Source organism: Puma concolor, chromosome B1 (assembly GCF_028749965.1).
Source record: "Puma concolor isolate L17-30 chromosome B1, mPumCon1.1.hap2, whole genome shotgun sequence".
Taxonomy (NCBI): Eukaryota; Metazoa; Chordata; class Mammalia; order Carnivora; family Felidae; genus Puma; species Puma concolor.
This window is the reverse complement of record NC_141670.1, coordinates 173,210,741-173,237,856: the sequence shown is the minus strand read 5'-3', so window position 1 is coordinate 173,237,856 and position 27,116 is coordinate 173,210,741. Positions and strand designations below refer to the sequence as shown.

General features: G+C 44.1%; 1 protein-coding gene across 10 annotated transcripts in view; it reads right to left on the bottom strand.

Moving 5' to 3' along the window:
• The window catches only part of APBB2 (amyloid beta precursor protein binding family B member 2), a 384,721-nt gene that overhangs the window by 100,591 nt on the left and 257,014 nt on the right, over positions 1-27,116 (bottom strand). For 6 of the 10 annotated variants that reach the window (XM_086705182.1, XM_086705179.1, XM_086705178.1 and 3 more), the window contains 4 exons: positions 25,608-25,816; positions 15,461-15,523; positions 14,976-15,061; positions 14,821-14,881 (listed from right to left, as the gene is read on the bottom strand). In XM_086705182.1, coding sequence (XP_086561308.1) covers positions 14,821-14,881; positions 14,976-15,061; positions 15,461-15,523; positions 25,608-25,816 — 419 coding nt within the window. The remainder of the gene's footprint in view (positions 1-14,820; positions 14,882-14,975; positions 15,062-15,460; positions 15,524-25,607; positions 25,817-27,116) is intronic. The other 4 variants (XM_086705187.1, XM_086705186.1, XM_086705181.1 and 1 more) reach the window with 3 other exon arrangements.

The following is a 27,116-nucleotide window of genomic DNA, read 5'->3' as shown; positions in this document are numbered from 1 at the left end:
TGCACATCTTCAGGGAAACTTGAGCTGGTGGTTCAGAATCCTCAGTGATGACACAGGAGATCAGTGCAACAAACCAGTCACACTTGCATGGCCGTGGCAAGTCCCATGTTACGGGACAGGGAAGAGAGTCCGGAGCGTGGGCTCAGGAGCCAGGCTGCCTGGGTGCAAACCTCAGCACTGCCATCTGCCGGCTGTGGAACTGTGGGCACGTCACCTACAATTCTGTCCCTCAGCTTCAACTAAAAACAGGAGAAACAGAAGCACATACCTCCCGGGGCTTGTGAGAACAGAACAGGGGTGGCACTATGTGGGCGCTTGTTACCGCCATTTACAGAGGTGCTTGATGAGCCTGAAAGACAGAAAACTGAGCTTGCCAGTAACGGCCTGAAAACCACCTTGGTGTATCCGTGCCTTGTACGTACCAAGTGCTCTATGGACATTAGCTATCATCATTTTATTATCAGAAAGAATGCGGGCTTTAGAGTCTGCCTTACTCGGGTTCAAATTTTAGCTTGTCTACGCAAAGATTTGCGATTTTAGGAAAGTGACTTAGATTCTGTAAATCTCAATTTCCTCCTCTGTAAAATGGACACATATCACCGTCCTTGCAGGGTTGTTCCAAGAATCAGAAGACCCACAGCACATAACACCCCCAATAGGTGCCCAGCACACGGATGGAATGAGTAATGGGAGTTTCCTTCTCCACCCAGCCTCTACTGTTCCCAAATGATGACAGTTTACCCAGGACGTCCATTCATGCTGTTGTTTCTAGATCTCAACTAAAATATGGCAGCAATGTATCAGAATATCTGAAGTCAGAAAGATGAACTTCACATGGCATGTTATGTTACTTACTGAGCGACACTGGCCTATAGCATTAGAGCAGAGGGAAAAAACTGAGCAGTGTCTATAAAAAAGCTCTAGGTCACGACAGATCTCATCTGAACTCACCGCTCTAAAGGCTGTGGCTCTCATGGGAAGGACTTTTTGAGAAATCATATATTCTTGGCTCTAGGTTCCATGTGTCATTTACATGGCCCAACTTCCCAGCTTTGCCAGTGATGGGAGTTATTGTTACTCGGATTGACCATCGGTAATGTGCCTGAAGCAGAAAAGGGGGCTCCAGGCAGGGACCTGTCTACCTCTTTGTAGGCAGCAAGCCCACTTAAGAGAATGGGAGACTATAATAGAATCCAAAGGGACAGATCTCCACTCTGTGCCAACAGAAGGTGAACTAAAGCATCATCTGTCTGGAGATCTGGGTTAAGAATATGTTGGTTCAACAGTTAACCACAATCTTAATGAAGTGATTTTTAGTCTAAGGATCTCAAAGTCAACTGAAATTATCTTTTAAGCTAATTATCTTATTTTTATTAAAAAAATTGTTTTTCAGTTTATTTGAAAGAGACAGAGACAGTGCAAGTGGGGGAGGGGGAAAGAGAGAATCCCAAGCAGCCTCCACACTCTGCTAGCACAGAGCCCAACGTGAGGCTTGAACCCATGAAACTCTGAGATCACGGCCTGAGCCAAAACCAAGACTCAGACGCTTACCTCACTGAGCCACTCAGGTGCCTCTTAAGCTAATTATTTTTAAAGATATACTGGACACAATGACATTGGTTTGATATATTTATATAATATGAAGACTATCATAACATTAGCTAATACCTGTTTCACATCACATAATTATCTGTGTGTGCGTGTGTGTGTGTGTGTGGTGAGGACAATTACAATCTAGTCTCTTAGCAACTCTGAAGTTTATAGTACAGTACTGTCGACTGTGATCACCATTTTGTGCATTAGATCCCCAGAACTTTTATCTCAGAGCTGGAAGTTTGTACCCTTTGACCAACATCTCCCCATTTCCCCCACACCTGAGCCCCTGGTAACCACACTGTTTCCACGAGTTTGGCTTATTTATTTATTTAGCTTGGCTTTTTTAGATTCCACATATAAGTAATATCATACAGTATTTGTCTTTCTCTGTGTGACTTATCTTACTTAGCATCATACCCTCAAAGTCCATTCATGTTGTCCCAAATGGCAGGATTTCCTTCTTTCTCATAGCTGTATATAGACATATACACATAATATACACACATATAGGTATATGTATAAATATACTACATGTTCTTTATTCATTCATCCACTGACAGACACTTGTTAATTAAAATCATTCATGTGTTGGGGTTCCTGGGTGGCTCAGTTGGTTAAGCGTCTAACTCCTGATTTCGGCTCAGGTCATGATCTCACAGTTTGTGAGTTTGAGCCCTGCATTGGGTCGTGCACGGACAGTGCAGAGCCTGCTTGGGATTCTCTCTCCTTCCCTTTCTCTCTGTCCCTCCCTTGCTCACATGTGTGCATGCACTCTCTCTCCCTCTCTCAAAATAAATAAACTTAAAAAAAATTATTCATGTGATATTCCTTAGTGGACTCATCTCAAACATTGCCTTCAACATGAAGCAACTGAAATTCCATGCACAGTTGTAAGTTCTCTCTTCTAGCCACATTATTACTGTCGTTCTTAAATGAGATTACCGTTTTCTCTGCTGTACTGTTTTCTTTTGCTCCCCTCCCCAGGCTGATGGGCCTCATACCTGCTGCACAGAACATCTGTTGAATAAATATATGCCAAATGAATGGGTGGACGAATCCACAGCAGACAACTGTTGAGAGCGGTCACTCTCAGCCTCAGACACTGAAAATAAGGAAGCCTGACTATGAAAATGATTTCCTTATAAGCAGCAGAGCCAGGAGTGGAGGAAGAACTCAGGCTCAGATCTTTATGGCTTCACCTTAACCAGGAGTCTTGGGAATGAGCGGAAGGTGTGGCTCAGCTACAACGATTCAGCATCTGAATCATTCTGACGGTCACCTAGGAGGAGCCATCATTCCTCTGTGAATTTTATTAACTGCCAATAAATAAGAAATGTTTGCATTAGTACCTCAGTACTGGTACTGGTATTATTTCTCAGCCGACAGCTCCAAGAGAACAAGGTCTGGCATCTTTTGGCAATTTTCCAGGTAGCCCCAACAGGCCAGCATCAGGGCCCCCAGGTGGCCCTTTCTGGAGGACCCAGGCCGGCTGGATGAATGCATCGCTGCTGCTTCTGCCCGAGGCTGCTCAGTTCTGTGATTACCGTGGCCGATTCTCTGCCAGGATCCCACAGGGCCAGGTTCACGCACCTGCTGCCCCAGCATTCCCAGGATGCTCATGGCTGTCGCTGCTGCTGCTGGCGGCTATCTGTCGCCTCACCTGTTTCCTGCTGGCTTCCTTCAGGGGAAGAGGAAGTCTGCCTTTCCTTAATTAGCCTTTCCAGGCATCTGCCACCATAGGGCGCAGCTGCCAACGATGGATAACAATACACCTCGTTTCAACAGTGCCTTCAAAACCTGGGGGCTCCCACGGCTGCCAATTCCTCGACCGCTCACTCTGACAAGCGCTGTGACCAGAAGTTAATAAGGGAAAGGAAGCCATGGTTCTGACAGAAACACAGCATTATGTTTGCCCATGTTGGCAAATAAAGGGAGAAAAACAGCTGTAGAAACACAAAAGCTGTCCTCTGGGCTGGGAGACGAAATGAGCAACCCAGGCCAAGGGCTCAGTGTCCGAGAATGAGTGTCAGCTCTGCTCAATGGAAAACCATGCTGAACTAGGGCCAGGAAGACTGGTTTTGAATCCTGCTCTTCCCCGACGAGGCATGCGCTCTTGGGCAGATCACTCTGCCTCTCTACACTCCTCCCGTTTCTCTTAAGACTTGAATGAGATAGTCTGTATTTTCTCTTTGTGAATGTCAACCTAAAAGCCACATGCGAGAGGATGAATCTCATTCTGCCAAGACTTGATATGTTCATCATTGGCTCTGTGCCCTGGTTTCTTGATTCAACTGTGTTGATAATGTCCTTCACTAAAGGCATTTTTGTTGAGCGACTGAAATGTGGGAATGACATCTACCGCAGCTTGTACGTCCCAAAGATAGCCGCAACAAAGCCTCCCGTCCTACGTACTCTGGCAATGTGACCTTGCCACCCTCCCTCGAGAGGCAGAGTCCATGCCTCCACCTTAGTTGGGCTGGGACTGCTCTGATCAACAGAATATGGTAGTGATGTGGTGCCACTTTCAGGAATAGCCTTGTCTCACCTGGTGGCTTTAGCTTCCTGCTTCTTAGAAGCCAGACATCACACCACAGACCCAGAGACCACCACTGTGAGAAACCCAAGCCACACGAAGAGGCCCTGAGAGATGAGCTGCTGGGTGAGGAGAGAGAGAAGCCAAGGAACACGGAGCCACCAGGCATGTGAGTAAGAAGCCATCTTGGAAGTGGACCCTCGGGCGCCAGCTGCCTCCATGTGGATCGGAGAGGAACTGCAGTACTGAACCCTCCCCAAATTCCACAAAACCGTGAGCAAAAATAAGTGGCTGTTTTAAGCTACCAAGTTTTGGCATGGTTACATAAGTATATAGGAACAGATAGCAGAAATAATGCTACCTGTAGCAATGGACAAATACGACTGAATTTCATATTAATAGATCCGTTCCTAAAAGCATTTGCTGAAATTGAACACAAATTTATACAAAAAATTATTTTCAAACCTTCTGCATTTACGTTTACTGAATGGGGAAGAATCACTAAATCCTGTTGCAATGCAAGCACCCTTAGGCTTAGCATCATCTCCTTCTGGGAAAACACATGAGACCCCTCTTACTGTTGGCCCGGGTAGATGCCCCTGGCATGGCCGCTATTCATCAAATCAGCACTTAGAACAATGCATCGAATTTGTCTATTTGTTGTCTGCCCCTTGAAGGAGGACAGAGGATATCTATTCCTCTTTGTAACAGAGAGAGTAATCATGGCTAATGCACAGAGAATGCTTATTATGTTCCAGAGACGTTTCCAAGCACTTGACATATATGTTATGTTTATAGCATATCTACTCACTTAATGTTTACCCCATTTAATGTGAAGTAGGTACTGTTATCCTCACTCTACAAAAGAGGAAACGGGGGTACAGAGAGGCTAAGTAACTTGCCCAAGGTTACCCAGCTAGGAAATAGCAGAGTCTGGCTTTAAACCCACTCGGTCTGGGTCCAAAATCCCTGAATGCTCTTTACCATTTATAATGCAGCCTCTCCTTTAGCGCTGTGCACTCAGTAAATGTTTGATGTTTAAATTAAGAAATCCACAACAGAAATCAAATCCAACATTTTCATACAGATGAGGATTTGAAAGAAAAACCTGTGCCACATGAATAAAAGTCAATTATAAGAACTACACACAGACATAAAATCCCACACTAATGCTAAATAATGATAATGAATTTGCCACACAGACCAGAAATAAGTCTGAATGAGTGGACACTCCCTGCCCCTTCCTGTTTATCTGTTTGTGCTAATCTAGTCAGTAGCCCCTAATATAATTACTTCATGAAGATCTACGCTAATCGGAACCAAGGGAGGGCACGGACAAATAAAGCTCACAGAGGCGTCTTAGAATTTCATGTCCGTTCATCACTCACTTCAGAAAGTTCCTCCAGCAAACGCATCCTTGGACTGATTTCCATCATCTCCTTCTCCTTTCTCCCCTTCTGGGGGCAGGTCATAACAGAAGAGTAAGCAGACAAGCAGAGCTTACGCAGAATCCAGCACCTGGTTCAAAAAATCCCCAAGCAGCTGAGCACAGGTGGCAAATGGGCCATAACAGAAGGCGCAAACGTAGAAAGGCTACGTCTACTTCTCTGCAGACGATGCATGAAAACGGGGCCTCAGTTTCAAACTTCTCAGCGTTACTACTTGAAGTGCTGCGGGTAGGCCACCACCGGCAGCAGCACTGCTGGAGAGCCTAACAGAGAGGCGGTCCCTTGCCTCGCCCCAGAACAGCTGAATCTGAATTGGCCAACACGCGCAGGGGGGTCTGAATGCACTGCAAAGGACTGGACCACGTGAGTCTGGATGACGGTGAGAAGGAAGGGGGAGTCTGTCCTCGAGCAATGACCTTACAGTTCCCTCACCCATACCCACCTCTGACATCTCTGGCACCTCCACCCAAAACACTCAGACAGCCTAAGGTTGACCCCAAAGCTTAGGGAGCCAATAACTGGGAGTGGGTAAGCATGATACTTTCTTGGCCTTTAGAGTCAAATGTGTCTGAGTTCAAGTCCTACTTCCACGAGTTACTAGCCGTGTGATAAAAAAAACAAAAAAAAACAAAAAAAAACAACTATGTGACCTATTCAAAGCTCAGTTTCTTATCTGTAATATGGGACAATAAACACGATGCCTTGTGTCTCCAGGAAAACTGCACGTGAGTGCCTGTGTGCAGAGCACGGGCTGAGTGTGCGTCCGGAAAAGGGGAGCCAGCAGCCCATCTCCAGCCCTGGAGAGCACTAGAGAGCAAATCACTCTCTTCCCTCCTCCACGTTAGAGGACAGATCAGACTGAACTATTCCATCTCCAGATGCCAGAGGTCAGGACTACTACATTTCATCTGGAATCTTAAAATTTTTCAGAACCGGAGTGACTTCTGAGATGATGGCACGTTGATTTTTAACAGACGAGGAAGCTGAAAGCTAGAGAATTAAATGCCTGCAACAATACAATCTTCCTTACCCAGTTCCTTTGTTATGGATTTCAAAGAAGTGTGTTCTAAAGGCAATTCTTTAAAAAAAAAAAAAGGTTTTTTTTAATGTTTATTTGTTTTCGAGAGAGAAAGACGGAGTGCGAGTGGGGGAGGGGCAGAGAGAGAGAGGGAGGCAAAGAATCCGAAGCAGGCTCCAGGCTCTGAGCAGCCGCACAGAGCCTGATGCAGGGCTCGAACTCGCAAACTGACAGATCATGACCTGAGCTGAAGTTGGACACAACCAACTGAGCCACCTAGGCACGCCTAAAGGCAATTCTTAAAACCTCTCTTTCCAAATATCCTGGAATTGACTTGTTATACACAAAGATGGGGTGGTCCAAAGCCCAGGAGACTTACCTTTGTGTACTATCTCCACTACTAATTGTTTGAACATAGGAAACTTATTTACTCAAATGTTCTGGGACTCACTTTTTTGTTCACCTGTAAAGAAGGCCCTTCAGATTATCTCCAGTGTCACACTTTCAGCTAAAAGCAATTTAATGATTCGAAATGAAATCTAGCCTTTGCTGATTTCTTTTAAGATGTTATTTTCAATACTTTCCACAAGGTGGCGGAACATCTCCTTTACAGAAGTCCAAGCAGAGGGACACAAAGGGTGAGAAAGAACTCTAAGTAGCACCCTTTTTTAAAGCATTAAGTTTTCTACAATTTAACTATAAATTTTTATTTTAGTGTCGGTCATTACAGTCAGTCTTTTGGCCAACAGTGTGCTACATGCCGTCAAAAAAGGACAGTTTTATGGGGCTAAATTTGGATTTTACGGTATTAAAGTACGATGAGCAAGAGGTCAGACAGCAAATTATGAGAATTTAGAAATGCAAGCTACCGGGCTGCCCAAATACGGCAAGGAGTTGCCTTCTGAAAAAATGAAGCACAAGAGGCAATTATCTCCAAAAGGTTTGTGTAACAGGAATTTTAAACCCTTTTTCACATGGAAAAGTAACACAAAATAGAGAGAAAAAATAATTAGAGAAAAATACTTAAGATTACAATAATGAATAAAGTTTTGAATTTAAAATGCATAGAACTAAACACAATATGGTACCCCGAAATGAGGTCTTGAAAGAGAAAAAGTACATTAGAAGAAAAAACTGGTAATATCAGAACAAATGTGTTCAGTTAATCATTTTGTGCCCATGTTAATTTCTCAGTTTTGACAAATGTACTATGGTTATTCCACCAGGGTAAGCTGGGGGAAGAGGATTTGGGAACTCTATTATATTTGCAACTTTTCTGTATATTTAAAATTATTTCAAAATAAAGTTTTTATTTAAACAAGCAAAGAGGAAAAAACAGGCAAGGATGGACAGGAACAGAGAGTTTCATAAAGCAATGCTCTTTCTCTATAATTTAAGAAGGGGAAATTTTAGAGGACAGAGTAACTCACATGCATAAAACGAGGGTGAATAAATAAGAATGGCAAAGGCTAGAGTAAAGCAGGCAGTGAACGAAGAGGTATATTCTAGGACATTACTGGTGGAATTACGTGCTGTTGTAGCTTTTCTGAAAAGCAATTTTGCAGTAGGTGACAGAGCCATAAACTGACAGCCTTTGACCTGGTGATACCAGTTTCAGCAAGCTATACCAAAGCAGTAATTTAAAAGAAAAAAAAAAAGTCTCAGGTACCTGGCTGGCTCAGTCAGTACAGCGTGTGACTCTTGATTTTGGGGTCGTGAGTTTGAGCCCCATGTTGGGTGTAGGGATTACTTAAAAATAAAATCTTGAAAATAAATAAAGAAAAAAAAAGTCACCTATTTTTATAAAGTTGTAGCTCTCTGCTTTGCAGGGCTAGAAGGTGCTCCTATGCCCACTGGGTGTCTAGACAGATTATGGTACTATTAATTAAATGGAATATTATATTAATGGAGTTAACAAATGGGAAATCTGAGAATTATGGAAAGGAATATATGAAATAATTTTTAAATTAAAAAAAGTTTTTAAGTTTATTTATTTTGAGAGAGACAGACACAGCATGAGCAGTGAAGGGACAGAGAGGGAGAGAGAGAGAGAATCCCAAGCAGCCTCTGCGTTGCCAGCACAGAGCCAGATGCGGGGTTCAAACTCACAAAACAGTGAGATTGTGACCTGATCCAAAACCAAGAGTCAGATATTCAACTGACTGAGCCACCCAGGCGCCCCATGAAATAATTTTTAAAGAGCTCTTGACACATAATATCCTAGATTGGGTCCTGGAGCAAAAAAAAAGGACATTAGTGGAAAAAAAAAAAAAAAGAAAAATTATGAATAAAGTCTATAGTTTAGTTAATAATATGGTATCAATATTAATTTATTAGTTTGAATTGTATGATGATTATGGAGACATTATTAAGGAAAGCTAGGTGAAGGGTATATAAGAACTCAATCTTTGTGACTCTTCAATAAATCTAGAATTATTTTAAAATAAAAAGTTAAATAAAGAGCTCAGGGGTCATCTGGATGGCTCAGTCAGTTAAGGGTACGACTCTTTTGGCTCAGGTCATGATCTCATGGTTCATGAGTTCAAGCCCCAAACTGGGCTCTGTGCTGACAGCACGGAGCCTGCATGGGATGTTCTCTCTCTCTCTGCCCCTCCCCTGTTCATGCTCTCTCGCTCTCAAAATAAATAAACAAACTTAAAAAAAAAAAAAAAAAGAGCTTGGAATTCTATACACACATATACACTGCTATCAACTACCAAAAAAATTACTGTATAAAAAATTAAGCAGTCTCGGGGCGCCTGGGTGGCGCAGTCGGTTAAGCGTCTGACTTCAGCCAGGTCACGATCTCGCGGTCCGTGAGTTCGAGCCCCGCGTCGGGCTCTGGGCTGATGGCTCAGAGCCTGGAGCCTGTTTCCGATTCTGTGTCTCCCTCTCTCTCTGCCCCTCCCCCGTTCATGCTCTGTCTCTCTCTGTCCCAAAAATAAATAAACGTTGAAAAAAAAAAAATTTTTTTTTAAAAATTAAGCAGTCTCAAAAAACATTTTCAGAGTTTTAAAAATACTTTGCTCTTTGGGGCGCCCGGGTGGCTCAGTCGGTTGAGTGTCCGACTTCAGCTCAGGTCACGATCTTGCGGTCCGTGAGCTCGAGCCCCGCGTCGGGCTCTGGGCCGATGGCTCAGAGCCTGGAGCTTGCTTCCAATTCTGTCTCCCTCTCTCTCTGCCCCTCCCCCGTTCATGCTCTGTCTCTCTCTGTCTCAAAAATAAATAAACGTTAAAAAAATTTTTTTTTTAAATAAAAAAATAAATAAAAATACTTTGCTCTTTGTGGAGGGTGGGAGGGAGGTGAAGCATGTCTAGGGGATGCATATGTGCATGGTGGGGGGGCGTCATTTTATGTTGCCACTGCTATTTATAGAGGTTTCACCCAACAAATGATTATCAAGGTGGCCAGACTGAGAATAGCTAGAGAGGGTTTGTACGTACCTACATCCTAACAGCCTAAAATGATATTTATTTTTTTAGCATGTAAGTTTCATTTAGGAAGGCAGACATCGTCTGTAATAACTTTTTAGTAATCAGTTCTCAAGGGCTATATTTACAATTCCATGGCACATTCAATTAATTTTTTTTTCCCCCTAAAGAAAGGATACTTTCTGCTTACCTGGGCAGGGGGGGCACTCAGTTTCCTGGTCTTTGGCAGACTGAAGGAACATGAAGGGTTATCTGAAGAAGGAACTTACTTCCACAAAAGATCCTGAACATCTGGAAAATGTGGGTCTGGCCACTTCTGCTTCTTAGCTGGCCCAGGTGGCATTAATCAGGCAGGTGGCAGACAGAGGGTATGTGTGTGTGTTGTCGGGGCACCTCCAAAGTGACTTCACTGAAGTCAGTGCTCAACTCAGTGACTTTTTCAAAATTTGTAAAAAAATAATTTCACTTAGGGCCGCTGGATTTTAAAACAGTTGTAATTCTGATACTACTTGGCAATGGGAAAGAATGAAACCCTGCCATTTGCAACAATGTGGATGGAACCAGAGGGTATTATGCTAAATGAAATAAGTCAGTCAGAGAAAGACAGATATCATAGGTTTTCACTCATAACAGAAGACCATGGGGAAAGGGAAGGGAAAAAATAGCTTCAAACAGAGAGGGAGGCAAACCCCAAGTGTCTCTGAAATACAGAGAACAAACTGAGGGTTGATGGGGGGGGGGGCGGGGAGAGGGGAAAACAGGTGATGGGCATTGAGGAGGGCACTTGTTGGGATGAGCACTGGGTGTTGTATGTAAGCGATGAATCACGGGAATCTACCCCCAAAACCAAGAGCACACTGTATACACTGTATGTCAGCCAACTTGACAATAAATTTTGTGTGTGTGTGTGTGTGTGTGTGTGTGTGTATTTATATATATATAAAGTTGTAATTCTGAAAGAACAGCTTGGCCTTCTCTGCAGGGCTTCCCTCACTCACTTCCCTTAGGGGGTGGTGACCATGCATCCAGGAGGGAAGCACAGCCAGACTCCTCAATTTCCTCTAAGGGAGGTCAGTCCTGCCATCTGCATGGTGAATGAAAGTGTGTGGATCTGCCAATCACCAGCAACGCAGCCTATCTCCACTCCTGATCTAGGTCCAACCTTGACCATAAGCCTAGTTGAAAGTCTGCTATTAAGGGACGGTCTGAAAACCCTGTAGCCTATCCCTTCCACTTCTAGAGTACAGTTCATCACTGCCTCAAGTCAGACCAGCAAGCTGCAAGCTGGTCCACACTGTTACAATCTTCTGTCCACACTGTTATAATCTTCTTATAATTACTGTTATAATCAAGTAAATCTTTCAATTTACTTGAAATGAGTTTTGCTTGGGTGTTTATCCTTTGCTTCCAGTGACTAATGCTGTGAAATACCAACTGGCAAAATCCAAATTTCTACGTATCCACATAGAGTTGGAATATTGTGGAGGACACATCATTTGGTGGTTGCCCCTAAATACAGCTCCAAGAGAGAATGTTTCTTTTTAATTGAGGTATAATTGATATACAGCATTATAAGTTTCAAGTGTACAACAGAATGATTCACATTTGTGTATGTTGCAAAATGATCACCACAATAAGTCTAGTTAACATCCATCACCATACATACAAAAGGTTTTTTTCTTGTGATAAGGACTTTTAAGATCTATTCTCTTACCAACTTTCAAATATGCAATGTATAAGGAATTTTCTCTATACAAAGTCTAGTGAGTGTGGGCTCTGTAGCTAAATGGCCTGGACTCAGATCTTGACTCTATTTACTTTCTAGCTCTTTAACTTTCTATGCCTCAGTTTCCTCATCTGCAATCTAGAGATAATGATACTTAGCCCACTGAATTTTTCTGTGGATGAGAATCAACAGATACAAAGTCTTTAGGACAATGCCTGGCAAAAAGTTAACACTCAATATTCATTTTTATAGTTACTTTATAAAGAAGCCCTAGAAAATCCATTACATACCGCAATGAACTGAGAGGCTTTTGCCTCATGCATAGTGTGATTCATATATTGTAGGGTTATAAAACCCTTTGCCCTCCCAATGTCCTCTAAGTCCTCAACAATGACAGTGGCTTTCTACAGCACAAGGACCTTCAGAATCTAGGGAGGGTGAGGTTAGTCAGAAGCACGTATAGTTTGTGAACATCTTTTTAGGATTCTGAGTTGTCCTTCCAGGGATTTGTGCCATTCACCCTAAGAATCCTTGATGTAAATGATCACCTAGAGGCACAAAAATAAACCTGCAGGTCAATCTCCATTACTGTGCAGAGTTTCATGATCTGAAAAGTCATGTTTCTTTCTTTGCCCTAATCTTTTCTGACTCTTGTCTGTTGTCCCAGTACAGACAGATTTATTAATTATTCTTTTATATTTTCTGTGGTTTAAAAAAGAAAGCTTTTGTTCTCATAAGTCTTCTAAGATCTTATATAGAACAAAGTAGGGTATAAAATAAATAATACAGGAGGCACAGTGGCTCAGTCAGTTAAATGTCTCATTCTTGATTTCAGCTCAGGTCATGATCACATGGTTTGTGAGTTCGAGCCCCACATCGGGCTCTGTGCTGTCAATGCAGAGCCTGCTTGGGATTCTCTCTCTCCCCCTCTCTGTTCTTCCCCCACTTATGCTCTGTCTCTCGGTCTCTGTCTCTCTCTCAAAATACATAAATAAACTTAAAATACATTAAAATAAATACAACACATGTACTTCTCTGTTTCAAACTCAGGCGAGTTATGACAAAACTAAGCCTCCTTACTAACATGAACAAATTCACAACAGGCGTTGGAAGCGGCGTGGGCACTAGCAAGGTGGCAGACAAAGAATGCAGTGAACGGTACCCCTGAGAGGTAAAAAGGGAAAGCACAACTTGGGTAATATTGCAACCTGGCCTCCTGTTCCTGGTACCAATCCCATCTTCCTCCGGGGCATCCCCCTTCCCGCCCGCTCTATTTCCCAGGCCATCACTCCCCAGCCCTTCAGGGCAGAGGGAGATGGGGCTGCCCACTGCCCCTCCTGTCCAGCCTTTGCTGATAAGCCTTGTAAAACACCTGGTAGCAAAGCAAATTATTCCCAGCCCGTCTTCCTGTTTTACTGCATCCGCTCCCTGCCACAGAATTTATCTTTAAAAGGCCAGCATGTCAGCAGCAGCCCAAGGACTTGTTCAGAATGCCACTTGCTCTGGAATGGCCTTCATCCTAGGAGACCGTGCTTAGCATGAAGCTGAGCAGACCAGGATCGGCGGAGGCTTCCGCTGCGAGCCCTGACTCGCGCAGCATTGATGGCGATATGGCAGCAAAGGAGTCAATGTTTTCAAACTGCGCGGTGTCTCCCATGTAACGACTACTAAGGGAACTTATTTGCTGTTTTATTCATAGACACAGATCTGCTTTGGGACTCAGAAAAAATATCCAGGACCAGCATGCAAATGGAAATGAAATATGAAGATTGAAAATGCAGAGCCCCTGTTCAAAAGGCAGGAAGAAAATGCTGTAAAAAGTACTGAAACAAAACTGTTTGCTTTCTTGTGCATTCTCTCTCTTCGCTCATTACGGTGTTTTTTACTTGGTATTTGAAGTCATGCTCCCTTGGGCAAAGGGATACGTGCAGGGTTAAGTGTAGGCACTCGCAGGTGCCCCAGGGCCCTGCACGCCCCCACAAACCATCACCTTCTGGGCTTCCCCCATCCCACCAGCTGCTGGGCCGATGCTCCATGCCCTGCCCAGGAACAGGGAATCCCCTCTTCCCATGACCGTGACCCACAGCAGACAGGTGACCCCTAAGGGTATGGTGACATCTGTGCCAAGCACACTAGTGCTTAGACTGTGGACGGGCAGGGCCTCACCCCCACGGGACACACCTCTGTGCTGTCAGCCTGTGCTGGGCAGGCCACTCTCTCACCCCTTTTCAAGATGCCACGGGGGCATGTGTCCCCAAGGCGAACCCTCCCCATGTTCACAGGCCCCTACTGGAATGGAAGGCACCAGTAACTGTTGGACGGAAGCAGGTGTGAGGATGTTTGGCAAGGCCCGAGGTGCCAAGGAGAGGGGGAACAGGCAGTTGAGAACCTCTCAGGGAGGTAGGGAGGCGGCAGGACTATGCATAAACCAAAGCTCCAACTTCCTGGGGCATGCTCCACGACCCTGTTGGACTTCACTTACAAAAATGCAAAGTTAAAGATAAAATGATTAAGAATTTCAAGGTGGTGACCACACAGCATTAAACCCCAGGCACGGGACCTCGTGCAATTGCACTGGCCATACGCCCATGGTGGCCTTGCTGGTGCCCCACCAAAGGTCCAGAAGCAAAAGTTTACTCTCGTTTTCTACCACAAATCAGGCCTGTGTTTACGAAAATGACAGCAAAGGTGTGAGGCTGTCCTGGGAGAGGCGGGCACGAGGAGTCCTGTCCCACCTGTCAGCCTCCCATTCTGCAAGGCAGAGCTGCTTTGTCTCTAAAGGCTTCTGAAGCCCACCCGTCCAAACAATAATTTCAACCTACTACATTGTGCAAAGAGCCGATGCAGTGAGATGCAGGCAGTCTCGACGATCATGGAGACCCTCCCAAGCCTAACTTCTCCTGGGGATTTATTTTAAGTGTTGGAGATTTGGAAAGAGAGAGGATTGAGGAATAATTACATCGTAGGTGGCTCTGGGTTGATCGTTTATAAAAACCGAGCCATTTCCAAAGTCGTTACTTTGCTGCAAGAATATAACCTGGCTGCTGAAAAGCAGGTTTCGTACGAACCTTGGCTTCTGGGTCACTATTGATACTGCAGGAATCGTCGTCATCAGCATGGGGGGCATTTCTAGAGAGAAAAACAGAAAACTGGACTTAGAATTCTACTGCAAACTCCAGCTGCACGAAGCCACGCATGGCGGCAGGTCCTGCCGATGTCCTACCTGAGTTTCAAAGATGCATAGCGGAGTGTCGCTCCTTCAAACTCTTTTAAACTGGGGTCCGGGTTAACTGTAGCTGCATGCAAATCCTAGAGGAAAATAGACCCCTGTTAATGGGGAAAGGGGGAAGGCCCGTGACATGGCCTCAAATATCAAAAGGGAGAAGAGTCCTCCCGGCATGAGGCAGAGAGTGTATGTGAGCTTAGGCAGGAGAGGGCATGCAAGGACCGCTGGGTGCTGGCTCGGTGCAAGCCCCGGTTCGTACAAGACAACGGGGAGCCTGGGGCAACCGGCTTGCCGTCATTCACAACGGGACACATTAAATAAAGGCAACATGTGTGTGAGCTGGACATCCCTAGCAAGAAGCCCCATCACTGCGTCCCTGCAGAATGGATGATATTCATGAAGAAGAAAAAGATACAGCCACAGCCACAGCCATGCAAAAAGGACGAAATATTAAATGATCTAGAATCTGACAATATACTTGCCTTCCAAATGTCACTATTAATCTTTCCCCCATTCAGAACAGCAAAATCACTCCATGGCTGTTTCTAGACATATAATTATTCACATAGGAAAAAGCACATTGATTTAAAAAAAAAAAAAAGGAAAGAAGAAAAGAAAAAAAAAAAAAACACAAGACACCGTTGTTAGCATTGATATTCACAGGATGGGTTAGGGAACAAATTCACTCTACCAGCAGCTTGTTAGCCGGCTCTAGGTCTAGATTATCACCTGCAGCCTAGAGCAAGGAGGATAGAGACGCAGTGTGCATTACTTACCACGGCAAACGACTGAACACTATTAGCAGTCAGTGGTCTTCCACACGTGGCCTTAAAACCACACAATATGCTGTCAAATACTAAATGCCTAGTGCACCTAATTCCACAGAAAACCTTCTCTCTTCCGGTAACCAAACAGAACTGTCTTCTTGAGGTGGGGGTGGAATTAGGGATGGTGCCTGTCGATGTGCACATCTGAAAACTGGGGAATGTCCAGGGCCAAGGGCATGAAAAGCTGGGGCTCAAATTATTTTCACATAAAAGGAAAAAGGAGGACAATGAGAGGGAAAGAGGGATATAAGAAAACACAGCCCGACGGCCACATCTGCCGAGATTTAACCTGACAAAAAATAGCTCTACACAACCTAATGTAAACTCTTCAAATTCATCAAAAGCTCTGCTTCTTTGCCACACAAGCTTCTTCATGAATTAGTATTTGATCACAAAAGGATTCTGTAAACATAATCGCAGAGCAAAGCACCAAGCCTTGCCTTGTTGGGAGAACGCTTGCGATAGATTTTTGACTCTGAACACCCATTTCCATTCGCCTCAGGCGACAGGCAATGTTGTTTGTGGTCTTTTTCTTTTCTTCTATATTGAGTGAATATTCAAATATTTTTCATCTAACATTTGGGGAAATAAACGAAGCACACAAAACCCAGGGACAGCCTTGTGTATCTGTTCCACTGATGTGTCAGGCCCATAACCTCTCTTCTTGGATGATAAATCAACCATGGAGACTTTCCACCTAAGTCCCTTCAACTGAGGTTCTTTGAAAATGAGAAGGGAATAGCGACCCCTAATTTCTGCTCATGACATTAGTCTGATTTTGACACCCACTCAAAGCCAAAGCAGCTAAGTTCAAACGAGCCAGGTGTTGAAAGAGGTGTTCAGTCAACTCCATGGGACTCAACGAGAGCAGAGACACTGCAAATACAAATTTGTCATCACTATTAGACAGCTGCTAACACTGTCACTCTCCTTTTTGGACTAAGCATCTGAACTGCAGGTTTTCCAAATAAAGTAGGACTTAGATCACTATATTTACTTTTTAAACAATCATCTGTCTTTCGTTGAGCAAAAGAGCAGGAATGCTGCCTCACCCTTTGCCTCTGTCCTTCCTCCATCCCCAAAAGCAGCATCCAGTTTTCACTGCTGAGAAAATTAATAACACAGCTGAGGTGACCTGTGAACCCCCTGAAATCAGGGTGGGGTTTTGTGTATGTGTGTTTCCTAGGGGAGAAGATCCTCAATTTTTCTCATTATCTGCAGAGGGGCCAGTAACCAAGAAAGGTTTTGAATCACCATTGCAGGGGTACTCATGATAAGGACGTGAAATACCAAGAATTCTGAGCTAGAATTTTTTTTTTTTTAAAGGAAAACAAGCCTATTTGATCCCAAATCATCATCACTGTTTACATGTGAGCAATATTTGTTTTTCACTTCAGTTGAATGTTGAAAAAGGATATCAGATGGTGAATTAGTAAGACTCCAGGTAATTATGTTCTTGTAGGAAAAAAAAAAAGAGTTGGTCTGATAAAAGGAATCCGAAATCAAATTATCCTCAACAGACACTCTGTGGGACTAGAAATAAAGAGTATTTTTGCAAAACAAGTATTCAGAAGAGTCTTTGGCATTTAATTAAAATAGTTCTCTGTATGTGTGTATGGTTTAACAATTCTTTTTAATGTATTTACCCTTTGGATGTTGGGTCCCTATAACATAAAGGTTGATTATAATTCTAAGACTGTATGAATCCAGCTCTTATGCTACGGAGACATGAGTCAGCTGGCAAATTTCCAAAAATCACCTTTTGCAGATTTAAGTAAACAAAGGTCGTATACAGCAATTTTTCAAAAGCTAAAATAACATGGGTACCATTAAAGAAACCCTTTAGTACAAAACTCAATAAGGACTAACATGTTATGACTAGGACAAAAGACCCTTTTCCCTCCTATATTAAAAAACCCTCATTTTTAGAAATTCTCTTCCCTGTATAAGTGACCGTAATTTTCCTTTTTTAAAATTAAGGGCAACAAAAGATAAAAACCATCTGTCTTGAATTTTAAGAACTACATATTCTATTCATCTAATTTTTAAAAAATGTTTATTTATTTTTGAGAGAGACAGAGTATGAGTGGGGGAGGGGCAGAGAGAGAGGGAGGCACAGAATCCCAAGCAGGCTCCAGGCTCTGAGCTGTCAGCACAGAGCCTGACATGGGGCTCGAACTCATGAACCATGAGATCATGACCTGAGCCGAAGTTGGATGCTTAACCGACTGAGCCACCCAGGAGCCCCTCATCTAATTTTTTAAAGAGAGAATACACCACTTTAGCTAATAATTTTTTTTTTTTTAATTTTTTTTTTCAATGTTTATTTATTTTTGGGACAGAGAGAGACAGAGCATGAATGGGGGGGGGGGGGCAGAGAGAGAGGGAGACACAGAATCAGAAGCAGGCTCCAGGCTCTGAGCCATCAGCCCAGAGCCCGACGCGGGGCTCGAACTCACGGACCGCGAGATCGTGACCTGGCTGAAGTCGGACGCTTAACCGACTGCGCCACCCAGGCGCCTCAGCTAATAATTTTTTTTAAAGAAAACAACCCAAAGAACTTGTTTGGTTCTACAGAAAGTCTGCAGCCATCCCGGTCTGCAGTCTGCATGGTGGGAGTGAGAGGTGAAAGAAAGGATGAGACAAAGAGAAAAACAGTGAGAGAGGGAAAGGCAGGTGGGCAATTTGCCTTAGGAAGGACAAGACTGACAGGGGAAAGGCCAGTGAAGGAAGAACAGAGATCATTTTCCATGAGCAATGTCCCCCCAGCTAATAATCTTGCAGGTGATGCAGCTAAATCTTGGCACAGTGGTGTTCTGGTGCCAGTTACAGGGGTTTCTCCGGGTGCTTCTCTCGACCTTGACCAGGTGAAGTACCCCTTATCCTGATCAAAGTGACCATGCTGAATTCTGGGAGAGCTGTGGAGCCTCTCAGCTCCTCAGAGGCAGTGTGTCCCTGATGACTGACCCAGCCCCTGGAGCATGGTGCTTATCATGACCCTCCATGACCTTTCAGCATGGTGCCGTTCATGGCCACACAGCAGAATCTGTGTGAGGATGGACCCACGAAGGGAATCCAATTGTATACCTTGACTACTGAGAGTTTTCTTCTTCCTGATTTCTCTTCTGAGATCTTAGAAAGCAAATCCACAAGTCAAACAGGAAGGCTGCCCTGCTCCTCTGCTGGAAGCAAGCTTACATCATGTTCTTGAGGATGTTCGAGGGGGAAGAGAAAGCCTCTAAGAAGTGGTATCAAAATGTAAGCTGGAGAGCAAACACGGAAGGTGAACCTGCTGAGAACCAGGCAGAGAGCAAAGCAAAAGAACGAACATTCCGTAGTGACTTTGATGGAAGGTAGAATCATCACCTCCACGGGCACTTCAGAAGTTCTGCAGCAAAGCCCGCATTCAAACCCTGCCTCTGCTCTCATCTGCTTTGTGACTTCAGCTCCTTGTCTATGAAATAGGGCTAAACCGACCTCACCATCAGAGTGTGGGCAAACTGAGATTACGAACACTAGCAATTAGCACAGGGACTGGCTGCCCGAAGGTGCCCACGGTGACAGTTTCCGTATCTTCTACTCTTTTCCATGGAGGAAAAAAAATAAGGCCATTTGTAAGAATAAAAAGTTTGGGGACCTATGGACGACAAAGTGTTAATGAATTATGTTTCTTCATCCTCTTTTGCCACGACTTGAGCCTCTGTATGTGTGGCCTTGATGATAAAAGACAGAACACCTTAATCTTGGAACACGAAGGAACAGTCCAGGCAATGTTAATGAGCACTAAATTCATATATATGTGCATATTTTAAACTTCTTTTTAAAATGCTTTCTGGGGGCGCCTGGGTGGCGCAGTCGGTTAAGCGTCCGACTTCAGCCAGGTCACGATCTCCGGGTCCGTGAGTTCGAGCCCCGCGTCGGGCTCTGGGCTGATGGCTCAGAGCCTGGAGCCTGTTTCTGATTCTGTGTCTCCCTCTCTCTCTGCCCCTCCCCCGTTCATGCTCTGTCTCTCTCTGTCCCAAAAAAATAAATAAACGTTTAAAAAAAAAAAAAAAAAAAAAAAAAAAAAAAAATAAAATGCTTTCTGTGTTTTGTTGGATGTGACACTATCAGAAGAATAGAGTGACGGTTTATCACACAAACATAACCCAGAGAAGTAAAAAAAAAAAAAAAAAAAAAAGAGAGAGAGAGAGACAGAGAGAGTCAAACTAGCAAACAGACTGACAAATGCTTGAGGAACTGAATTAGTGTCTGTGAGCTAAGAGAGCGTCAGGAGCCCGGGGACACTAGTACTGGCTTTGCTGCGACAGTAAGTCAACTAAGAGCTCCCTCAGCTATGAAACTGGTTTATTCCTTCATTCAGCCAACATTTAATGAATATCACCCTGTACGAACCCTATGCCAGGTGCTGAGGACACAAAATGAAGGGGACAGGCCTTGACCCCCCCGCCCCAAGGAGGGAGACGGACATGCCACCAGTTAATAATACTACAAAAAGACCCTATGGAATAAAGGGCTTTCAAAAAAAGTTCAGGGATGAGCGCAGTAATTCCCAGGAGAAGTAGGGTGAGTCCAGAGAGGAGGTAACATATAAACCAAGACAGGGAGACGAGCTTCACCAGAGTGCCAGCTCTTGTACTTACTCGGCACAAAATCACCTGGAAAGCTTATGATAAAGGCAGATTTCCAGGTCCCACCCCTAGAGGGTCTAGCTCAGTGGCCTGGGGTAGGACCAAGGAATCAAAATGTCCTACAAGCCTCAGAGGTCACCTTGGCCACAATCCTTGACCCACAGGCTCACAGGCTCAGAAATACTGCCATGGGAGTGCCTGGTTAGCTCAGTCGGTTAGGTGTCCAACTTCAACTCAGGTCATGATCTCATGGTTCATGAGTTCGAGCTCTGCATCGGGGTTTGTGCTGGACAGCTCGCAGCCGCTTTGGATTCTGCGTCTCCCTCTCTCTCTGCCTCTCCCCAACTCTCTCTTAAAAATAAATAAGACATTAAAAACAAAAAAAAAAAAGCATTGACGAGGCCCTTCTTGAGGATTCTTGCCAGTCACGATTACTTGATCGGGTCAAGAAGTTCAGTAAAAAGATGCCAGAATAGCTCCTTTGTGTTTTCATCTTATTTCTAAGTGTATAAGAAATTCCACAGTTCTAATGTAATATGCGGATTTTCCCCTCCCAGGGGGTGAGCTGCTCAGAGCCCTGACAAACCACGAGCGATGCAGCAAGAACAGAGCGAATTGTGATCAAGAAAAGATCACAGTTCTGAGAAACAATTCCACCTTCCCTTGCTTCAGACCCACTTTCTCCTCCATCCTGTTTAAGAAACCAGGAAACACCTTCAGTTGAAAACACTGAAAGGCGAGACTTGCCTACAGGCCAACAGTTATTCATACAAATATTTTGTGTGGCTCCCTCTTCTAAAATTCAACATCCAAGGAATTTGGAACAAATCAGTGGACTGAAGGGAGACTACTGTGGGCCAAATTTCAATAGCAAATGCTTCCTGAGCCGTTTACAAACTTCAGAAAATACTGCTGGCATGTGCAGAGGAAATATTATCTACTGTGCTTGACACTTCCCTGGTGAACTTTGGAATGTGAAATGTAAAATTTGCAAACTGTAAGGAAGCCTTCAGTCCTAAACTTTTGTGAAGCAGAGTCAACAGATTTGGCACCAACTTGGAGTTTTTTTTGTTTTTGTTTTTTTTTTAAACGAGCTCGTGGAAAAGCTGAATAAAATATGCATTTCTAACACGACATATTACAAGTTTCTTCTCATCCTTAACATTTTGCTTTCTCTTGTGGTTCCAAATTAGTTGAAATAGATTCTATTTAGGAATCAAAGAAACGGTGTCAGAGAAATAATCATTTCTCTTCCACTGTCATTAGCACCTGAGACAATGTTATCAAGAGAAGTCATTTTCTAGCAGGCTCTGCTCGTGACGTGGCCCTCCCTTGGGCTGAGATTTGAGATTTGCCAAGTCTCCTGTAAACGGTACAGTGAAGCCTGGGGTAGGTTGGGGGTCAGCGGATCTTCATTTGAACCTGGCTCCACCCCCGTTCGGTGTGTGGCCTCGGGCAAGCTTCACCTCGCTTAGTGTTGTCAAATGTAAAAAGTCAGTGACAACTACAGTACCAGCTGCAGAGGGTTTTATGAGGAGGAGTCGTGAGATAAGCCATGAGCTCGGCACCATGAACACTCCATTACCCTTAGTGCCTCTGGTTTAACATCCGTGTCAGCGCCTGCACGTCCCGGGTATATGGCAGGCTGGGTTTGTCCCCAACTCCCCCTCCTCCTCTCTCTACCTGTTCATACCTTTGCTTCTGTGATTTTAATTTACTGCCTTTTAAATGTGCTCAGTTCTTTTGCTTAACGGCCTTACGCACAGGAGGGAAATGTGTATGAAGTCAACAACTGAAAGGCTGATCTGAAGAAAATCTATTCCACTGATCTATTAAAGAGCTGGAGGGGCGTGGCTCTCCCTCAAACTTAAAATGACACATCTGTTAACAAACTGCCTTGGAGGGATAAGGGTCGACACAATGGCATGGTTAACAGCAGAAGAGAGGAATGAGACCAACAGCAAGGTGGAAATTGACACACTACTGGGGGCAGAGCATAATATCTAAAGTCAGAGAGCTAGGCACATGCCCATCCTACCCCAGCTGCATGGCTACTGAGCTCACTGAACTTCGATTAACTCTTTTATTTATTTATTTATTTATTTATTTATTTATTTATTTATTTATTTAATTTTGAGAGAGCGAGAGAGAGAAAGTGAGAGACAGAGATAGAGAGAGAGGCAGACAGAGAGGGAGAAAGAGAATCACAAGCAGGCTCCATACTGTCGGTACAGAGCCTGATTCCGACGTGGAGCTCGAACTCCAGAACTGTGAGATCATGACCTGAGCCGAAATTGAGAGTCAGAGGTTTGACCAACTGAGCCACCTAGGTGCCCTCAGTTAACTCTTTTCTTCTTCTTCTTCTTTTTTTTTTAATTTTTTAACGTTTATTTATTTTTGAGAGAGAGAGACAGAAAGAGACAGAGCATGAGCAGGGGAGGGGTAGGGAGAGGGGGAGACACTGAATCCAAAGCAGGCTCCAGGCTCTGAGCTGTCAGCACAGAACCTGACACAGGGACACAGGGCTCAATCCCACGAACTGTGAGATCATGACCTGAGCCAAAGTCAGATGCTTAACCGACCGAGACACCCAGGCACCCCAACTCTTTTCTTAAATAAGGAATATATTAGCGGTCTTCTCCATCTTGAGGGGAACAAATGAAATGACACTTATGAAAATACATTGAAAACCACAATAAATCATGAATAGCAGCAGGGAGGCTGAGTGCTGTGGATACATTAGGGAAACATTAAACTCTAGGAGAGGAAGCAGGAAGCAGGAGCCATGGGACACAATCTGAGCCTGGGAAGGGGCCCTGAGCAATAGCTAGGATGGGAATGGGAAGCAGGTGTAGACAGAGGAAGAACAGGCATATGTGGGCATCAGAAGGAGGCCCAGGGATTAGAGGTGGACTCTGCTACCTGGTAATCTTCCCGAGGGTTCGCTGCCTATCTGTGATGCATGTTTCCCAAGATTTTCTGTAGAAAACGTGGAAACAAAATTCTGCCATATTAGTTGAAGAAATAAAAAATTCAAGTCACAGAAACTTGGGATGTCCTCCTTTGACTTTACCACACCCACATCTTGGTCTCAGGAGGCAGGCTTCACGAGCTTCATCTCTTGCACGGAGGAAGGACAAGAGGTTCACTGGACAAAAGGGACATGTCAAAGTGAGGCCAATCTAACCTCTGGGACAATGAGAAAGCGCAGTAGGCTGAGATCCTAAAGCCAAGGAGGTTGAGCGAGAACAACCATGGCCTAGGATTCAGGAGCATTCAGGATCTCTGAGTTCTAGATCCAATGGCGCCACCAGTCACGGACCTCTCTGCGCTTCAGCCTCCCTGTTTGTAATGTGTGGATACTGGGATCAGCTGATTCTTTCCCACCCTGACACTCCCCTCTCCCCCCCCCCCCCCCCCGCCATAGGGCACCCCCATGTGGTGAAGATGGTTAAAGGGTTGTTATAGGGGAATGAAGACCTGGAATGGAGAAAGAGATTCTAACAAAGATGCAAAGAGAAAAGAGGTACAGGAAAGAAAGAGAGAGGATGTCTACTCTTAGTGAGCAGAGGCTGTGTCCTGGCTGGCTCCGCTTCTGGGAGGCCACTTGATGGTCCAGGGACAAATGCCAAGACGCAATTAGACTGAGACAGGAGAAGGACTCCACTTCATGCTAAGCTCTTTGAGGCTCATCTTTATCCCCCAGCAAACCTAACACAAGATGAGTAAATGAATGGAATTTGCTCAGTGAATAGGAACATTATGCCTCAATAAAGTCATCCAGTGATTAGCAACAAAATCCTATGTGGTTCGGTAATACTGAAGCATGTGCCTATCAGTGTCAAGTTCCAACAAACCAAGGCCCTTGGCTATCACCGTGAGTAGAGCTCACCCCAACCCATCGCTTGAAAGATGGAGAGGGGTGCCTGGCTGGCTCAGTCCGTTAAGCATAAAGCATTTGTCCGACTCTTGGTTTTGGCTCAGGTCATGATCTCATGGTCCATGACATCAAGCCCTGCACCGGGCTCTGTGCTGACAGCACAGAGCCTGCTTGGGATTCTTTCTCTCCCCCTCTCTCTCTCAAAATAAAAAAATAAACTTAAAAAAAAAAAAAAAAAAGAAAGAAAAATGGAGAATATGGGGCCTAGGCAGGGTAAGTGAGGTGCTGAAGCCCTGTAAGAGCAGGCATGTGATTGGAATGTAGATCTCACTGCCTCCCAGAGAAGACGAAATAAAGAAACACAGATGTAAGAAACAAGACACTGTCTACTTTCATGACAAGAAGGGTGATAATAGTTGCAAATATGGAGAGGAGCCTTGCAGGTGAGAGATGCAGGTTAGATGCCCTCTGTGTCCTCAAAGTAAAGGGAAATGGGTTGTTGAAAAAACAGAAGACTGTGGTCAGGCAGGCAGAAATGCCTGCGTGTTAGGGATCCAACTACTTTGCTGAAAAAAGCCATTACTTAATAGTGACCTTTTCCAACTGCAATTCTCTTGAATACTCAGTTATCAGGATTCACAAAGGTTAGCTGCAAGAATCTTTGTGTTAATAAATACCACGTGGAATTTTTTCAAGCCGCAATTCTTTGTTTAAACATCATATTTCTTCCTCATGGAGAGCAGAAATTTATGCTGCTATTTATGTCTAAAATAACATCACTTCTGTTAATAAACAGATCCTTTAAAAAAAATAGAAATCAAGCATTTGAAGGCTCTCAAGGGTTATTCCTGCAGACATCCCCTCCATGCAACCAAAAGGACCCAAGGCTAGTAAGATATGCAGTAATTATAACACGTCTGGCCAAGAGACGTCCTTCTGTGTGTAAATATTTTATGGGGCAGCGCCATGCAATGGCACCTACGGAGTAAAGTATTGCCTCAGTGAGCCTCAGGGAATCTTAACCACTTCTCATTAATCAGCCTCTCTTAACTTTCTGTACCTAGAATGCTGTTTCAAGAAACCAAAAGCCACTAAAAAATGAAAACATCCCTGAAAGATGGTATTAACGCTATTTACACTAAGAGGAAGCATTTCTGCGGTTTCAAATGCAGCATGCATGATAATCAAAAACCTTACCTTGATGACCTGTTGGGGCAGAAGCAACAAGTCTAAAGAGAAATCACAAGTAACATCCACTCTACTAAGCTGTTAAAAAGATACTCCATTTTACCTCGTGCTCTGGGGTAGGAGATGGCGTTACAGAACTAAGTGACCCTTTTCTAGAACCATGGAGATCTGCGGGGGTGGAGACAGGGCGCTCCCACTGAGTGGTCCCTGTTGGTATGTGCCAATAATAGGTCCCAGCGACGTCAATGATTCTCTTCCAGCCAGGCGGCAAATCCGGATCGGTCTGAAAGGAGTGATCACTCCATATATCTGCTGGGAAATGGAAAATAAGAGGGTTTTATTAAAAGCGAAACAATTACAGTGTTCCAATTTCACCCCTAAGAGTTTGGAGAATGCCACAGGCAGATGCGTCCACAGCACTAATGAGAACTAAAGACATCCTATGGACACAGAGTATGGTAAAGGGGACGATAATGGAAAGAAACAAGAGAAGAACTGGAAAAGAAGAAGGACACTTGAGAACACAGACATTAAGGACCCGTCATCAAGTCATCTTACAGCTTCAAGACTCCTGTGAACAACTTAAAAGCTCCATTAGCCGAAATCAACGACCCAAGCAAAATTCGCAAGGTTACAGGCAAAATCTACTGACTCCTTTATCAATCAGGAAGATTTACTGGTTGGCATCTTATACCATTTTCAGCAATGGGTGGAACTCTTCTTTTCTTTAATCACTTTCCATAAATGAGTACTGTATTTATAGCTTTGCTTTTACAACTCCTCCCATTTGACTGTCCACATCTACAAAGTAGCAGTGTCTTTTCTAACACTCTACAATTCGAAATTGTGCACAGAAGATTCCTAAGGAAGGCAGACTAGAAAATCCCTGGAATTCAAGAAGGGACCAGACCGACTATAAAAACAGGTCATGAAGGAGGGTGAGTGTGAAATATGACAGAGAATGGTGGGGACTGTGGCGAAATGGAAAGCATGTGCGAAGTCCAAAGGCATTCAAATTAAAAAAAAAAATAATGTGTTATATTATGTATGTGTATAGCAGGGGGAGTATGTGTATAGCAGGGGGAGTAAAATACACATGTTGGGCAATTTCAGCGATCCCTGGCCTGTATCAATATTTTATCAGTTTACTGGGTAATTATTTGCTTTTTTAAAATCTCATTTTGGCCTTCTTTGAGTTGAATATGAAATGAGTGGGCAAGAAAAGAGGAGAAAGAAGGAAGCAGAGTAGGAAATCCATAAAGAAGGAGCCACCGTGGAGAAATCACAGGTAGCTGTATCAACATATGTACACATATAGGTAGTGAAACTTCAGAAACTTGTGCTTTAAATCTGAGGATCGCTTTTTTTCTAAGGATGAGACCTATGGGGCCACTCGTCAGAGGAGAAGCACGTGGGCTTTGCTCTGTGCAAATGCCATTGCATCACGTGGGCAGGCGTCACTGACTGTTACAGCAACAACAAGAAAAAAAGGAACCAAACAAAGAGGTTGATTAAGACTATGGGCACAGATGCGCATTCATGCGGTGGTTTGGCATCCCAGCATTCACTTTTCTCATTTAAATCTGCCAGGGGCAAAACTGCCACTTGTCTC